Here is an 18,367-nt window from a genome sequence, read left to right on the forward strand (position 1 = left end):
AGGCGCCCGCCACCTCACCTGGCTAGTTTTTTGTATTTTTCAGTAGAGACGGGGTTTCACCGTGTTAGCCAGGATGGTCTCGATCTCCTGACCTAGTGATCCGCCCGTCTCGGCCTCCCAAAGTGCTGGGATTACAGGCTTGAGCCACCGCGCCCGGCCGATTCACGACTCTTCTACCTACCTTTAGCCACAGAGTTTCTATGGCACTATCCTCCCAAAAACTGAGAAGCAACTCCCACAGAAAAGCCTGCAGCTATCTCTCCACTTAAAATTTTTTTTTAATTTTTAAATTAAAGTGTTTATGAATACAAAACTAAGGCATATTTCATTATAGACAGTCTTTTAAACTCAAAAAAAGCATACACACACAAAACAATAAAAACCAAATTTAATCATACCACCCAAATGCTATAACTGTTAAGACTTTGGTGAATAAACTTTAAGTCTATGCATAGATATACATGGTTTTTACAGTTTTTTGCCTAGTATCTCCTGTAAAGGTTGAGCAGAAGCTTCTTTAAGGTGACACCACCAAAGTCAGAAAAATTCCAAGGAATAAAGGCTTTAAAACCAGGGGGAAACCCACAGCAATAGCGGCCAGGCTTGGTGGCTCACATCTGTAATCCCAGCACTTTGGGAGGCTGAAGTGGGAGGATAACCTGAGGTCAGGAGTTGGAGACAAGCTCGGCCAACATAGTGAAACCCCATCTCTACTAAAAATACAAAAATCAGCCAGACGTGGTGGCGTGCACCTGAAATCCCAGCTACTCAGGAGGCTGAGGCAGGAGAATTGCTTGAATATGGGAGGCAGAGGTTGCAGTGAGCCGAGAAGATCGTGCCACTGCACCTCAGCCTGAGCGACAGAGTGAGACTCTGTCTCAAAAAACAAACAAACAAACAAAATCAAGGGAATGATAAATACAATATATAAATAAAATATTCTGGAGAATGGAGAGGAGAGAAGTGATTAGGGAGGGGATGCACAGGTAGCTTCAACAGCATTAATGTTGTTTCATTTAAGTTGGGTGTTAGGTTCACATATGTTCATTTTATTATTATACTTTATAAATTATGCTATTATAGTTATTATAAACTTTATACCTTATACATATCTATTAAAAGTATCTTTTGGAGTTTAAATGATAAATATATAATGAAAAAGAAAAAGATAATATCCTGGTGGGGGGGTGGAAGCAGAGCCAAGAAAAAGTTGCTTCTATTGCTGCTAAAAACATAATGAGCTAGCCAAGGCATGCAGCAGGTCAGGGGCTGAGGCAGGAAGAAAGCTGGACCAATAAAGCCACACAGGAGTCATTTTTGAAATTAACTCTTCATTCCTAACCTTGCCCTTTGCCATATTTAGGCTGCCTGTTGGCAAAGACCACTCATTGTGCAATTAATCAGCCTTTAATTTTGTCTTCCATTTTATGGATGGCAAGTGACCAGGACAAAGAGGCTTATATAATCACTAAAGCTAAAAATGAGTTCCAAGGGCCTCAGTTCACTGTGTTATATCAGGCAAAGCTAAAAGTTCATTTTCTAGGTCACATCCATGCAGTTTCTCTATTCTGTGCTTGCTGCAATACTTCTGAGAAAGAAAGAGGTTACCATTTCCATAAAGAAGCAATGGCTTCAAGAAAGTGACATACAAGTCTTGTTATCCTTGCTTGCCAGATCTCACTTGCCAAGTCTCAGAGGTTCAGCTATCTCTGCAGCTCCCAATGGATTGCTTTATGTTAGGAGTTAGTGACATGGACTACTTACATCTATCTCATCCCTGATACAGCTCTCTCTCTCGAAAGAGAACACTCGCAAGACATAAAGGAAGAAAAAAGTCTAAGTTTGCAAGGCAGAAATCTCCCAGAGCTAATACAACATGTCTGAGTGTAACATATCTTAGACTCTGCCCACTCAGGCTCCTTTCTGCTCTGGCAATTCTTCATTTTCCATACTTATCATTGAGCTCTCCTATCTCTGTCTACCAATGTTTCTTTCTTACTCTAAAAGCCTCTGAATCCTGGTCTTTTCCTACTATGCAGTTCTTGCCTTTCAGCTCCATTCTGAAACTCCCGAAAACTCTCCAACCAGAAACCTACCTACCTCACTTGGCAAATAAGAGCCTTCTAGAGTATACTTAATGCCTAAGGGAATCTTAAACCACCTACAAGGCATTAATCTCTCTTCACAGAAAGTAAAGTGGCAAAAACCATAGTATTTCAGCAATTTTGCTTCTAAAGTGGAACTGGTTTTTTGGTTATTTGGGAATCTGAAGTTCATCTGCAGACCATAATTTAAGAACCCAAATATAAACTACTGAACAGTTAGTTCCTAAAAAGGATTTAAAGATTATTATAAAGAAGTCTTTTTTTTTTTTTTTTTTTTTGAGACGGAGTCCCACTCTGTCGCCCAGGCTGGAGTGCAGTGGCCAGATCTCAGCTCACTGCAAGCTCCGCCTCCCGGGTTCACGCCCGTTCTCCTGCCTCAGCCTCCCAAGTAGCTGGGACTACAGGCGCCCGCCACCTCGCCCGGCTAGTTTTTTGTATTTTTTAGTAGAGAAGGGGTTTCACCGTGTTAGCCAGGATGGTCTCGATCTCCTGACCTCGTGATCCGCCCGTCTCGGCCTCCCAAAGTGCTGGGATTACAGGCTTGAGCCACCGCGCCCGGCCTATAAAGAAGTCTTAAAAAGGAAGAATCTATGCCAAATTGTTAAGAGTGATTAACTCTGGAGAGTTTAAATTACAAAGAACTTTCACTTTCTAAGTTAACTATTGCTAGAATGTTTTAATTTTTAATAAGAATATTTCAATTATTTTTGTAATTAGGAAAAAAATTCTTTTTTTTTTTTTTGGAGACAGTTTTGCCCTTGTCGCCCAGGCTAGAGTGCAGTGGCGTGATTTTGGCTCACTGCAACCTCCGCCTCCCGCATTCAAGCGATTCTCATGCCTCAGTCTCCCAAGCAGCTGAGATTACAGGCGCCCACCACCATGCTTGGCTGATTTTTGTATTTTTAGTAGAGACAGGGTTTCACCATGTTGGCCAGGCTGGTCTCAAAGTCCTGACCTCAGGTGATCCTCCAGCCTAGGCCTCCCAAAGTGCTGGAATTACAGGCATGAGCCACAGCGCCTGGCCAAAAAATCCTTTTAAATAGAAGAAGCCCACGGGATCAACCTGTAGGTACCAAAAGAAATGCTAATAAAAATGTTCATTAAAATGCTAGCTTTCTGCCCCAAAAAAGCAAGCATTCTGGGGACAAATGGGGATATTGAAACAGGGACTAAATATTACATGATATTAGAGAATTACTGTTGACTTTCTCAGATATAATAATGGTATTCTGGATATCTAGGAAAATGTCTTCAATATAAGTTAAAGGACTTATGTGTAAAGCAGAGTTATGATGTCTGCAACTTCATTTAAAATAATTCAACCAGGCCGGGTGTGATGGTTCATGCCTGTAATCCCAGCACTTTGGGAGGCCGAGGTGGGCGGATCACAAGGTCAGGGGTTTGAGACCAGCCTGGTCAACATGGTGAAACCTTGTCTCCACCAAAAATATAAAAATTAGCCAGGTGTGATGCCACGTGCCTGTAGTCCCAGCTACTCCAGAGGCTGAGGCAGGAGAATGGCTTGAACTTAGGAGGCAGAGGTTGCAGTGAGCCTTGGCTGCGATTCCCTTCTAGCCTAGGCAACGGAGCAAGACTCTGTCTCAAAAAAAATAAAATAAAATAAAATAAAATGATTCAGACAAATTAACAACAACGATACACAGAAAGAAATTTAAGTGCAAACCAAGTATGGCAAAATGTTAATGAGTATATAGGTAAATCACTTCATAATTATTTTCAACTTCTGTATACTAGAATTTTTTCATTACAAAAAATGGGGGAAAAAATGCTAGCTCAGTGTCATCATGAAATCAAAGGCTTACTTCCAGGCAATCCTAAAACTGGGATATATTCCACTTATATCAGGTTCCTAGAGTAGTCAAATTTATACAGGCAGAAAGCAGAATGGTGGCTGCCAGGCCTTGGGGCAAGGGGAAAATGGAGTGTTAGTGTTTAATGGGTACAGAGTTTCCATTTGATAAGATGAAAAAGTTCTGAAGCCAGGTACGGTGGCTCACACCTGTTATCCCAGTACTTTGGGAGGCCAAGGTGGGCAGATGACTTGAGCCCAGGAGTTCAAGACCAGCCTGGCAACACGGCAAAACCCCGTATCTACAAAAAATACACACGCACAAAAAAATTATCCAGGTATGGTGGTGCACACCTGTAGTCCCAGCTACTCAGGAGGCTGAGGTGGGAGAATTGCCTGAGCCCAGGAAGTCGAGGCTGCAGTGAGCTGAAATCACACCACCACTGCACTCCAGCCTGGGTGACAGACTGAGATCCCGCCTTCAAAAAAAAGAAAAAGAAAAAGTTCTAGAGATGGATGATGATGGGTTTTTTTTTTTATTTTTATGTTTTTTAGAGAAGGAGTCTCTCTCTGTCGCCCAGGCTGGAGTGCAATGGTGCGATCTCGGCTCACTGCAAGCTCCGCCTCCCGGGTTCACGCCATTCTCCTGCCTCAGCCTCCCGAGTAGCTGGGATTACAGCTGGCCACCACTGCGTCTGGCTAATTTTTTTGCATTTTTTTTTTTAGTAGAGATGGAGTTTCACCACTGTCTCAATCTCCGCCCACATTGGCCTCCCAAAGTGCTGGGATTACAGGCGTGAACCATCACGCCCAGCTTTTTTTTTTTTTTTTTGGAGATGGAGTCTCGCTCTGTCATGCAAGCTGGAGTGCAGTGGCATGATCTCAACTCTCTGCAACCTCCACCTCCCGGGTTCAAGTGATTCTCCTGTCTCAGCCTCCCGAGTAGCTAGGATTATAGGCACATGCCACCACACCCGGCTAATTTTTGTATTTTTAGTACAGACAAGCTTTTGCCATGTTGGCCAGGCTGGTCGTGAACTCCTGGCCTCAAGTGATTCTCCCGCCTCGGCCTCCCAAAGGGCTGGGATTACAGGTATGAGCCACCGCACCCAGCCAGTGATGATGGTTGTACAAAAATATGGAAGTAGGTAATGCAACTAAATAGTACATTTAAATATGGTTAAGATGATAAATTTTGTTATATATACTTTACACAATAAACACAAACACACAAAAATTGTGAACACTCACATATATCTATATAAATAGAAATGCTAAGTAGGGGGAAAAACAAAACTAAGATATTTACTGTATAGAATTTTCTGAGTCTTTTCCCAACCCCTTCCTAGGACAACCACTCCACTACTCTACCACCAAGTAAAAAGTCATAGCAAAATCATAAACAGAGGAAAAACAGGACATCACACAACAAAACCTCAAACTTTTCCAACACTCAATCCTCTCCCACTTCCACTCTTGCATTTCTAGGATGGGTACTGACACTTCTATTTTAAGTGTTTAAGAACACAGTCCCTCTGAATCTCACCTCTTCCTACTGTACTGTATACAACAGTCCTCTAATTCTCACCACGAGCTGATGCTTTCAGTTCCTGTCCTCAAAAGGGAATTCCCTGAAGCGTGTTAATCCCTTCACTTCCCACACATAAGAGTCTGCATCTACTTACCACGATCTGCTAAGAAGATTTGCTAGTTTTCATAGAGACCAATTTTTTTCCTGTTCTATTTTTGAGTACTCCCCTCCAGCTTCAGGTTTTCCCAACACCACCTAATTGCCATCTAGCAGTGAGACATCACTGTTTTCCACCAATGAAGACCAAGTACACAAGGCCCCAAGGGTTCATCTTGTCAAAAATTCAAAATATTAATGTTGCTGTTTGATGCCAGCTGCCTGCCACACCTTCTACTTCCTGAGCCCCCAAAATAGCTATGGCTTACCTTTGGTGTCCTGCATGACAATTGAGCTATACTTTAAAAACGTTATCAGTAGATTACTGGTCTGTACATCTGCGTCCAGTGGGAGTTCCACAGAACTTATAACTGGAATAGAACAGATAAAATGCACTTAGCCTGCAACATATTCCATCTAACACTTCTACCCACATAGCCAATTTGCCAGCAGGCAAAAAAATCACTAAATAAGCTTTTTCCACAACAGAGGGAGGACCAAGTGCTCATCATAAAACTTTTATCTACTCTTCCTAACCCTGTAGAGTCCCCTTCCTATTCCCCAAATTAAGGCCAGTGACCTGCTCTCCTACCTAGGGCCAGTCTCCAAGAACAGTGCTTTTTCTTTTTGTTTTTTTTTTGTTGTTGTTGTTGTTGTTTTTGTTTTTTTTTGAGACGGAGTCTTGCTCTGTCGCCCAGGCTGGAGTGCAGTGGCCGGATCTCAGCTCACTGCAAGCTCCGCCTCCTGGGTTTACGCCATTCTCTGGCCTCAGCCTCCCGAGTAGCTGGGACTACAGGCGCCCGCCACCTCGTCTGGCTAGTTTTTTGTACTTTTTTTAGTAGAGACGGGGTTTCACCGTGTTAAGCCACAATGGTCTCGATCTCCTGACCTTGTGATCCACCCGTCTCGGCCTCCCAAAGTGCTGGGATTACAGGCTTGAGCCACTGCGCCCGGCAACAGGGCTTTTTCTCCCAGCATCCTGGGAAGGGTATGTTACTTCCTGCCCCAAGTACCCCCAAAGAGTTTAAGGCCATTCTTAAAGGTACTTTGATTTCTACCTAAAGGAAAAATCTGTATTGAATATAAATGAGTTTTACTTTGATGGGTCTCCTACTTAAAATCAGTGATGATTCCTTCCTAACAAGGAGAAATCTTGCTGAATTTTGAGAACAAGTCTTTAGGCTGGACGTACCCAAGACAGAGAGGGGAAAATGTTAAGGCAGAACTATATTCAAATTCTACCACTATTAAGTGATAGAATTCCCTTTCCCCCGAAAGGGAACTGAAAAGGAATAGTAGACTGAAAACAGATGAACAGGCCAAGCACGGTGGCTCACGCCTGTAATCCCAGCACTTTGGGAGGCCGAGTTGGGCAGATCACCTGAGGTCAGGAGTTCGAGGTCAGCCTGGCCAACCTGGTAAAACCCCATCTCTACTAAAAATACAAAAATTAGCTGGGCATTGTGGCCGGTGCCTATAATCCCACCTATTAGGGAGGCTGAGGCAGGAGAATTACTTGAACCCGGGAGGCAGAGGTTGCAGTGAGCCAACATGGTGCCACTGCACTGCACTCCAGCCTGGGTGACACGGCGAGACTCTGTCACAAATAAATACATAAATACAAACAGATGAACATTACTGATTGGAACAGCCTGGGAACTGAGCCACAGTCCCAGTGAACAATGAGGGATAATTGGTCTCTAATGACCAGGGCTGACCCATACAGAACACAGTTTGGTTTTTGTTTTTTTGTTTTTTTTCTTTTTGAGATAGAGTCTCGCTCTGTTGCCCAGGCTGGAGTGCAGTGGTGCCATCTCGGCTCACTGCAACCTCTGCCTCCTGGGTTCAAGCAATTCTCCTGCCTCAGCCTCCCAAATAGCCAGGATTACAGGTGCCCATCACCATGCTCAGCTGATTTTTGTATTTTAGTAGAGATGGGGTTTCACCATGTTGGCCATGCTGGTCTTGAACTCCTGACCTCAAGCAATCCACCCACCTTGGGCCTCCCAAAGTGTTGGGATTAAGGCATGAGCTACTGTTCCCAGCCCAGAACAGTCTTAATATAGGTTTCCCAAAATTCTAAGACTTTAAATTAGACTCAGACCTCTTGTTAAGTGCTTTTACACCGCCTAAGACATAATATATAAGTTAAAGAAGTCTTATAATGGCCCAGAAAAGCTAGAGAATCTATGGCTTTCTGCTACATTTTCAGCCATGAAGACTCAGTTGACTTTGGAATATTACTCATAATATGTATTCATAACCGTAACAGATCCCCCTGGAGTTATTACGATATAAGCAGAGAACGTTTATTAACAGTGAGGAACATTTGCATATTATGAACCCATAATAAACAGCAAGCACAACAAAAAGCCTTATGAAAAGAAATCAGCATGCCCAACCCCTGGCTATTTTCCCAGTTAGGCCTCCAAGAGCTAATATAAGACAAATTTTTAAGTTGAAATACTATAAGGTTTTAATTCATGTTATGGGTTAACGACCCAAGAATGTCATTTCAAACCACAGCCTATTCTGAAGCTCAGAACCCATAATCATCCCTTTGTCCAATACAAGGAGGCACCTAACTGTTAAGTGGGACTTTTTTCCTGCTCATACGCAGCAATTACTGGAAAACTATCTTACATAATATGTAAAAATATAGAAGTATATGTATTTTTAGTTTACCAGAAAGTCCTCTCATGCCAAGGCTGAGTTGTCAAATGTAAAGTCTGAGCTGAGAACAAATGTTATAGCTAAACTGCCGGCTTTTAAAAATATGGCTCCAGTGACATACCTTTAAATATAACTGGGCTACTGAATACCACTATAATTAAGATCCAAAAATTAAAAACAAGGTTGTAATACTTAGGAACCCCATGAAGGAAATGAGTTAGGAGACAGGGAAAAGAACAAATAGAACAGAGACAGAATAAAATCCCTCACAAATTAAAATCTTCTTCCTAAGGAAGAGTCATTCCTTGATCTTTGGCTTCATAATTCTTCCCAGCAGCTTTTGTCAAGGGAGACAGTCATTTGAAAGTGGGCTGACTTGATCTTCCCACTAGAAAAAATAAAAGCTCACTGGTTGTAGGTAAGTAAGCACAAATCCTGCCACTGCATAATCAAGTGTGTGGGTGGAAGTGTTCACAATGAACAGTTTGAAAGGCAGTTCTCTGAAGCATCCAAACCCCAACATCACATGGAACTCATACATATATATATATATGGTTTTCGATATCCATGGTAACCGGGCAGGCTTCATTCTTAAAGAGAAAGTACAGTATTTCCATTGGGTTATTCTGTGGCCTGAATAAACAGAGACAAGTAGGCAATCCTTACTACTTGTGCTCCTTCTCAGTAAGATATTTTGGGGCTGGGCATGGTGGCTCATGCGTGTAATCCCAGCACTTTGGGAGCCCAAGGCAGGTGGATCACCTGAGGTCAGGAGTTCAAGACCAGCCTGGCCAACATGGTGAAACCCCATCTCTACTAAAAATACAAATATTGGCCAGGTGTGGTGGCTCACGCCTGTAATCCTAACACTTTGGGAGGCCAAGGCAGATGGATCACAAGGTCAGGAGATTGAGATCATCCTGGCTAACACTGTGAAACCCCATCTCTACTAAAAATACAAAATATTAGCTGGGCGTGGTGGCACGCACCTGTAGTCCCAGGGAGGCTGAGGCAGGAGAATCACTTGAACCCGGGAGGTGGAGGTTGCAGTGAGCTGAGATCACGCCACTACACTCCAGCCTGGGCAACAGAGTGAGACTCCATCTCAAAAATAAATAAATAAATAAACAAACAAACAAACAAACAAACACACACAAAAATTAGCCGGGTATTGTGGTGCACGCCTGTAATCTCAGCTACTCAAGAGGCTGACGCATGAGAATCACTTGAATCTGGGAGGCAGAGGTTGCAGTGAGCCAAGATCACACCACCACACTCCAGCCTAAATGACAGAGCAAGACTGTCTCAAAAAAAAAAAAAAAAAGATATTTTGGGATTTGGCTTTCAATTCTAAATAGATCCAATTTGCTACCATACATATGACTAACAATGGCACCTCCCTGTCATAGTTCTGTACTGTTTATACTGCCTGGAAATGTTACTGCCACAGGTAGTATATGAAAACTTAAAGGAGAGAAAGAATAAAGAAGGTCATTTCACATACAAACAGTGGGGAGGCAAAAAAAAAGGATCAAAGTTGGATTGTCTATACTTCTTTTTTTTTTTTTTGAAACGGAGTCTCGCTCTGTTGCCCAGGCTGGAGCACAGTGGCCGGATCTCAGCTCACTGCAAGCTCCGCCTCCCAGGTTTACGCCATTCTCCTGCCTCAGCCTCCCGAGTAGCTGGGACTATAGGCGCCCGCCACCTCGCCCGGCTAGTTTTTTGTATTTTTTTAGTAGAGATGCGGTTTCACCGTGTTAGCCAGGATGGTCTCAATCTCTTGATCTCATGATCCACCCGTCTCGGCCTCCCAAAGTGCTAGGATTACAGGCTTGAGCCACCGCGCCCGGCCCTGTACTTCTTTACCCAAAATAAGTTCAATCTTTGAGCTACAACATCAAATATTAACATAAATTGTTTTTAGGTTACAATATTCCACCAAACACACTCAGCCTATAATAGACCTCAAAGTTTTTGGCAAAAATTCATAATTTCTTTTCTGTTGCCTTTTTCTTAGGTTCCAGCCATAAGATTTATGAAGGGGAAATTTTCACTGTTGTTGTTTTGAGGGAGAGAAATCTTACATATCCACCAAACTCCCAATTATAATACACTCAAAGCCTGTCATTTCCAACTGGGAGTGGCTGATAGACACATACAGTGAGTGAATGCCAGGTTCACATTCTCATTCATTTATTCAACGAATATTTATTAAGCAAGTACCATGCTGGGCACTACGCTGGGCATATAGTAGTAAACAAAATAGATAAGATCCTGCTCACATGTTTGGGTTATCAGTCTACACTATCACTGATCTTAGGCAAACTGCTTCATTTCTCTGGCCTCAATTCCCTCACTGATCAAATGGTAACATCAGATAACTTTACTATTTTACATTCATTTCAGGGCTTTATAATCACAAGGTGGCATTTTTCACAAAATATCTCATCTGAGCCTCACAAGAACCCTGAGAGTGTGGCAGGACAGGCATTACTGACCTTTCCGGTCTAGCACTCCATGCCTCTACAACTACTCCCTGAGGAGTAAAAGCTAGAGTTATGTAAGCTTATTTTACAGAGAAAATAACTTGACTGTCTTTTTCCAAAGTTTTCTTTGGAAATTTAGGAGGCCTGAAGGATAGTACTACAGACAAATTTAGTGGAAAAAATTAACAACTACGTTCTTTGTTCAGCACAGTTATGCTCACTCTGAGAGATCTAAGATCATATTAATCAAGAAAAGCAAAGTGGTGGTGGGCTCACCATCAGAGGAAGGTGGTGTAGTCCCAAGTGGTGTGACTGGGGTTGCAGGAGCAGGACTGACAGGGGTCGTCACCAAGCCCATTTCTGGATGGCTCTGAAAAAGATACACAGATGTGTAAGAAACAGAAAATCCAGTTCTCCCTGAGTATCAAGTGCCTAATACCAATAAGGACTGGTATTCCAGACCTTATAATTTTTTTTTGAGACAGCATCTTGCTATGTTGTCCAGGCTGGTCTCAAAATCCTAGGCTCAAGGGCTCTCCTGCCTCAGTCTCCTGAGTAGGTGGGACTACAGATGCATGCCACTGTGCCCCTAGTCTCATAATTAGAAAGCTCACTGAGGCCGGGCACGGTGGATCACATCTATAATCCCAGCACTTTGGGAGGCCGAGGCGGGCAGATCACGAGGTCAGGAGATCGAAACCATCCTGGCCAACACGGTGAAACCCCATCTCTACTAAAATACAAACAATTAGCTGGGCATGGTGGTGCATGCCTGTAGTCCCAGCTACTCGGAAGGCCGAGGCAGGGGAATCATTTGACTCCAGGAGGCAGAGGTTGCAGTGAGGCGACATCACGCCACTGTGCTCTAGCCTGGTGACAGAGCAAGACTCTGTCTCAAAAAAAAAAAGAAAGAAAGCTCACTGAGGAGGGACTACTTCTGCATTTAGTTCTCATGAGTACTTGATTACAGTTGATGCTTGCTAATCTCTAATAAGCTCTGTGTGCTAATTTATCTTAAGCAACTGGGTTTCCATTACATAAGTTTTCCTGTGGCACCACAGAAATTAAAAAAATTAAAAACTGGGGTAAACAAATATACAGAATTACTCTACAAGAGAGCAGAGAACATTTGCAATCCCATCCAGACCTGGGATCTCATCAGATCAACCGAAAACACATCAATAGGCTGTTCTGATAACCACATAATTGACTAGTAGATGTAGATGAGTCAAGGGGATACCAGGTACTATAAAAAGAACTATTCAGCTGGGTGCAGCGGCTCACACCTGTAATCCCAGCACTTTTGGGAGGCTGAGCCAGGTGGATCATGAGGTCAGGAGATCAAGACCATCCTGGCTAACACGGTGAAACTCTGTCTCTACTAAAAATACAAAAAAAAAAGAAAATTAGCCAGGTGTGGTGGTGGGCGCCTGTAGTCCCAGCTTCTCGGGAGGCTGAGGCAGGAGAATGGCATGAACCTGGGAGGCGGAGCTTGCAGTGAGCTGAGATCGCGCCACTGCACTCCAGCCTGGACAACAGAGTGAGACTCTGTCTCCAAAAAAAAAAAAAAAAAAGAGCTATTCAGATGCGGCCTTCCTGTTCCACAACAAACAAAAGTGTGTGTGCCTTCATTGGGAGGCAAAGACATAGAGAGACACCCAGTAGGGACCAAAACAGATAACTCTTCCGTCCCTGACCTTTCTTAGCCATTCCTCCCACATCAGCTCTTGAGAATTAAGCTGAGTGACAGCTGTTTTTAACTTCCCTTTTCTTCCCTAACAGCTTTACCAGCACTTTACCTTCCTCACCTCTTCCTTTAAAATCAGTTATAGGATTTGGAGAGCAGATAAGAAACAGAGTGAAAATAATAACTAAAGTCTCTATGTTATCAGTCATGAAAACTCATAAGTGCTCTATGAAGCAGATCTCAAACTAGCATGATGCTTTTTAAGCATGACCTTATTTTTGTGTGAAAATTCAAATCAATAGATTCCATATACATCTACCCTTTGAGAAAAAGCATAAGCAAACTTTCCCTTAAAAGAACTCTACATACATATTTTAAACAGTCTGGCTTTAAGATAAAAACACTTCATCAATTTTTTAAAAGGGCTTTCTTTTTTTTTTTTTTTTTTTTTTGAGACAGAGTCTCGCGCTGTGTCACCCAGGCTTGAGTGCAGTGGCGCGATCTCGGCTCACTGCAAGCTCCGCCTCCCAGGTTCACGCCATTCTCCTGCCTCAGCCTCCAAGTAGCTGGGACTATAGGCGCCCGCCACCACGCCCGGCTAGTTTTTTGTATTTTTAGTAGAGACGGGGTTTCACCATGTTAGCCAGGATGGTCTCGATCTCCTGACCTCGTGATCCACACGCCTCGGCCAGTCTGTCACCCAGTCTGGAGTGCAATGGTGCAATCTCGGCTCACTGCAAGCTCTGCCTCCCAGGTTCACGCCATTCTCCTGCCTCAGCCTCCCAAGCAGCTGGAACTACAGGCACCCACTACCACGCCCAGCTAATTTTTTGTGTGTGTGTATTTTTAGTAGAGACAGAGTTTCACCATGTTAGCCAGGATGGTCTCAATCTCCTGACCTTGTGATCCACCCACCCCAGCCTCCCAAAGTGCTCGGATTACAGACATGAACCACAGCGCAGGGTCCGGCGCTCAGTATTCTATGACTTCCTTTCAATGTATATAAACCACATTATCTGTTAACAGCTAACTTTAACCTGGCCAAGATATTTTTTATTTTTTTCCTCTGGAAATTGGTGAGATAATAAGATGAGTGGTTTGGCCTATTTTATCTCCAGTTGTAATTCCATAGTGGTGTGGAAAGCAGAAAGCCCAATATAAAAATCCACATAGCAGATAATACCAGGGATTTCTAGTGAGCAAAATGAAGTCATCACAACTCATTTGTATTAACAGGATCAGTAAACTGTCCAAAAAAACTAACTTTGCACGTTATTAGACTCATTTCAGCACTGGATGGAAACATACATAGTTGAGGACAGCACGAAACAAAGGCAACTGATTCAACCCTTGTTACCACCACTTACCAATGCAAAGCAGGGTTTAAACAAGTACAGACAGATATGCTTTTCAATGGAATGAATCGGTATGAAACTTAGGGAGAAAAAAAAACACTGGGATTTTTAATGTAACCAACCTGAGCTAATACTGTGATGAAGTTGCGATTTAAATGAACAGCTTCATAAAGTGCCAGAAGAATGGCCTCATTGGTTCTAAAGAGAAAGAGAATAAATTGGAGTGGCTTTTATACTGGGGGAGTTAAAACAATATAACCATGAAGATAAGATTGGATTGCACCCCAGCACCTCATTATCAATTCCTTTGCATTTCTAAAGTTCCCCTTTACTTGCCATTTGGGCATATGCAAAAGTGTATAGGCAAGAGTTAGGGCCTTCACTTTAATTCCTTAGGAGCAGTTCTCATCTACTTCATTATCTTCCCTCTGTTTTTCCACCTCAACCCAGTTAAGTCCTCAACTGGCTCAGACACCCATCACTCTTTTGTTTCATTGCAGAGATAGGCTGGCAACAGTTGTCAGCTTATTGTCGCCCAATACATATGAAAAACAGAAATGTCTAAGGGTCCATTATTGTTCAAAACCCATGAAACATTGGAAAATCACCAACAAAAGCATGATTCTGTAAAAGATTAACAAGAGGTTACACTGCACATTCTCATATCCAGCAGGATAGCCCACACTAAAGTCCCAGTCACTGCACAAGAATGTCAGGCACTTACTGTACTGAGATTTTCTCATGGGCATCTGCTATGAACATGCTGCCCACCTGTGGAAGAAAAGGGGAATTGCAGACTTATAGCAGGAGGATATGAGAGGAGCTTTGTGCCTAGAAGCCTTTCATCAGTGAAAGAAACAAGCTGCTTCCAGCTGGGGAGAACTTGGAACTCCGGGCCGTAAGTCACACACACCAAAACCAGCCCACTTTGAAAATCTTAAAAGACTCATAAGTAATAAATGAAATAATGAGAATCCTACTAAATCATCTTGCCTTAAAAAGGGCCTTAAAAGAAAAAGCCTAGTACTTTTGTCCAACTCTCCTTTTCAGTGTGTAAGTTTAGTCACTCTGACAGTTAACCTGCACATCCTCATCACTCTGTATCTTTCCTAGAAGTTGCTTATTTGAAGTCAGAAACTGACCTAGGAAAAACTTCACAAAAGCAGGCTGACTTCAGCCAACATAGAGCTATCTTTGGGAACAATATTTGGGTTTCAGACCAAAGCTGTCTATATGACATCAACTCTCCATTTTTCAGATAACAAAATCTTTAGTTTGTGTCCTAGTCAGAGCAAGTGAATAAGTAAATGGAGTAGGCTGCCTCTAATGTATATGATATCAGAGGCACTAAGATGCCTACTCCCCCTAAAAAATACCTCTTCCACTTCCTTAATTATGCTTGAAACTATACACAAACCTATGCTGCTAGAGCTTCGTATGTTTGGTACAAAACTTTCTGAAAACTTGACTGAAAGGCAGAGATGTCTGGGAGCAGTATAATTGTATCTAATTCATTTAATCAAACACCAATACAAAACCCATACTTCTCTGGCCCCTGAGAGAGTTTACTCATTTACATTTTGGAGTTAAAGCGTTTATCAGGCCCCTCCCTGAGAACAGGCTGAGAAGGCAGAAGGAACAATTCATAAGCAGTGGGGGAAAAAAAATTGCAGAAGTGGAGGAGGAGAGGGGGCAACTGCTTCTTGCAATTAACCAAAAAATTGTCTTGCCCTAGAACTGATTACTTGGATAATAATGCCCAGAAGATAGACTTTCTGAATCTGCCTAGATTCTAGAATCTCCTAGATTTCTGTCTTCAAAATCAGCCCCAGATTATCTGGTACCAAATGCCAAGAAACCTTGCCCTGGAGTCTTGTAAACTGGACCAATAACTTCCCCAAAATTCAGACCTCTACGCCCAAACCCTAAGCTATTAGAAGAGTGGCCCAGATCTACTGCACAATCGCTCAACCCTGGGACCAGCTATGAGGACCAAACAGCCATGGCAGACAGCAAAGGTGCATTCACGGGAGGACTCAGATCCAAACCCTACTATACTGTGTTCCACAAGGTCAGTGCCCAAACGGAGCCAACTCTTCAGGAAGCAAATTCTAGCTTAACGTGTACCTTTTCTTTAGCCTTTAAAAAATTAATTAATTAATTAACTAATGTGGAAAAACGAAGTACCAGAGAAACCAAAGCTCTCCTTTCCCCTATGTCACTTGGTTTTGAATCTCACTAAAGGTACATCGAAAGTGGGGATTAAAAAAAAAAAGAAAGAAAGAAATTCACTAAAGGAAATACACTCCCCAAGAAAATCTGCTCTGAGCAGCCTCTCTCGTCATCATGCCATCACTTCAAATATCTGAACTTCGAAGCCCAATTTGTCCACCCCTGCAGACAACACTGTTTCTGTTTTTTTCAGGAGAAAAAAAAAAAAAAAGCAGGACTTACCATATTTGTTAAAGCAGAGAAGAAACCACTTTGGTGTTCTTCTTCCTTGTCTTTATACTGCCTAAACAAAAAGAACTAAATTCAACTTTAGGATTATTTATCAAGTATGTCTTTGTCTTTGGCATTTGGGGTAATCAGGGCAAAGCCTCCCCCCTTTTTTTTTGACACAGAGTCTCACTCTGTTGCTCAGGCTGGAGTGTAGTGGCGTGATCTCGGCTCACTACAAGCTCGGCCTCCCAGGTTCACGCCATTCTCCTGCCTCAGCCTCCTGCATCCGGCGCCCGCCACCACGCCCGGCTAATTTTTTGTATTTTTAGTAGAGACGGGGTTTCACCGTGTTAGCCAGAATGGTCTCGATCTCCTGACCTTGTGATCTACCTGCCTCGGCCTCCCAAAGTGCTGGGATTACAGGAGTGAGCCACTGCACCCGGCCAGGGTGGAGCACTCTTAAAATTCTCTGACTCCAGAAAACTAACGCATCATGACAATCAAGCATTACGACAATCCCTGCAAGCTAAGAGGCACCTGTCTGCTCTTGAGGTAGTGTGTACCAAAATGCCTGGTTACTTTGGGAGAGACTTAGACTTAGAACGCAGGCTGCAAAAGTGCCCTAACATATAGCTGATCCAGTTATTTCTTTTTGTTTTTTTTTTTTTTGGTTTTTTTTTTTTTTTGAGACAGAGTCTGGCTCTGTCACCCAGGCTGGAGTGCAGTGGCCGGATCTTAGCCCACTGCATGCTCCACCTCCCAGGCTTACGCCATTCTCCTGCCTCAGCCTCCCAAGTAGCTGGGACTACAGGCACCCGCCATGTCGCCTGGCTAGTTTTTTGTATTTTTTTTTTAGTAGAGACGGGGTTTCAATGTGTTAGCCAGGATGGTCTTGATCTCCTGACCTCGTGATCCGCCCACCTCGGCCTCCCAAAGTGCTGGGATTACAGGCTTGAGCCACCGCGCCCGGCCTCCAGTTATTTCTTAAACAATCTATTACTTGAAAAGTGTGACAGTAAAATTACTTTAGGGCTAAAACACTGAAAATCTTGTTTCTTTTTAAAGGAGGAGGAAGGAAATCAGTAAACTAAACTCTCTGGAGAGATGGGACAGATTTGAAGTTCTGATACCCGACTGTGTGTGAGAAAAGTCTAGAGAGGAGCATGAAAGATCCTGCCTGGCCCTTGCCAGGATTAGGGATACTTCTGGTCTCCATTCACTAATGTCAGATCCTTCCAGCAAAAGGGAAAGCAAGCATCGATGAAGGGAGCCCCCAGGAGAAACAGGGACTCTGGGAAGTTGAGGTTTATTCCCAATAAAAAAGAAACATCTGTCAAACTAGGGCTTAATATACTTTCTCCCTTTATATATTTTTTTAAGATGACAAAAAAGCAGTCTCCACAGCCTTTTTTATATATTTGTATGATACACTGGACTAAATGGAAGTGCCCACTTGTGGCTGGAAGACTAGTTAAAATGCTCTGTAATAAAATACCAAGAGTTGCAAAGGAATGTGCCTAATTGCCTTAAGAGACACTAACCTAGTGGCTACTTTTCCCCTGGTGTTAAAAACAATCCCTGCTAAGGCCATCAAGCAAAGCTAGAGCAAATACATCTGCCAGGGCCTGTACCTCTGAATACTCTTGGACTAGGTAAGGGAATTTCACCCAAGAACTCTAACAAAACTCGAACAACCAATTCAAATGAAAATCGGACCCCCTTCCATTCTGGAAAGGTGGACTTACCTGTTGTACTCAGATAAAGCCTGAGCAATTACAAGCCCCATTCCCTAGAAGGGAAAAGATAGCATAGGTGAAATAAGACAGCAGCCTTTGAGGGTTGGTGATGATGCTAGAACTAGGTCAGAAAGAACACTAATTAGCCCAGGAAGTCCTGCCTGAAAGTTGGCGACAAGCACAGAAATTCTGAAAGGCACTGTCAAAGCATCAAAAGGAAGTTCTTTGGGAAGATTTTTCTTATCTAATTATCTTAATGTTCCCAGGTACAATTAAAATGGATAATCAAGCAGTGAAACAGACCAGGGCCCAGATTGTTGACAATTTCACTGGGATCATTTTCACTCTGAAAGACAAGATCCAGTTAGAATCTTCAAACAAAAAGC

General features: G+C 42.9%; 1 protein-coding gene across 22 annotated transcripts in view; it reads right to left on the bottom strand.

The window, feature by feature from the left end:
• ARMH3 (armadillo like helical domain containing 3) overlaps positions 1-18,367 on the bottom strand; it is a 222,162-nt gene that overhangs the window by 158,430 nt on the left and 45,365 nt on the right. For 13 of the 22 annotated variants that reach the window (XM_074002574.1, XM_074002568.1, XM_074002572.1 and 10 more), the window contains 6 exons: positions 17,991-18,034; positions 16,258-16,318; positions 14,528-14,574; positions 13,926-14,001; positions 11,038-11,131; positions 5,872-5,973 (listed from right to left, as the gene is read on the bottom strand). In XM_074002574.1, coding sequence (XP_073858675.1) covers positions 5,872-5,973; positions 11,038-11,131; positions 13,926-14,001; positions 14,528-14,574; positions 16,258-16,318; positions 17,991-18,034 — 424 coding nt within the window. Of the gene's footprint in view, positions 1-5,871; positions 5,974-8,545; positions 8,664-11,037; positions 11,132-13,925; positions 14,002-14,527; positions 14,575-16,257; positions 16,319-17,990; positions 18,035-18,367 lie in introns of all 22 variants that reach the window. The other 9 variants (XR_012418158.1, XR_012418159.1, XR_012418156.1 and 6 more) reach the window with 3 other exon arrangements.

Source organism: Macaca fascicularis, chromosome 9, assembly GCF_037993035.2.
Source record: "Macaca fascicularis isolate 582-1 chromosome 9, T2T-MFA8v1.1".
Taxonomy (NCBI): Eukaryota; Metazoa; Chordata; class Mammalia; order Primates; family Cercopithecidae; genus Macaca; species Macaca fascicularis.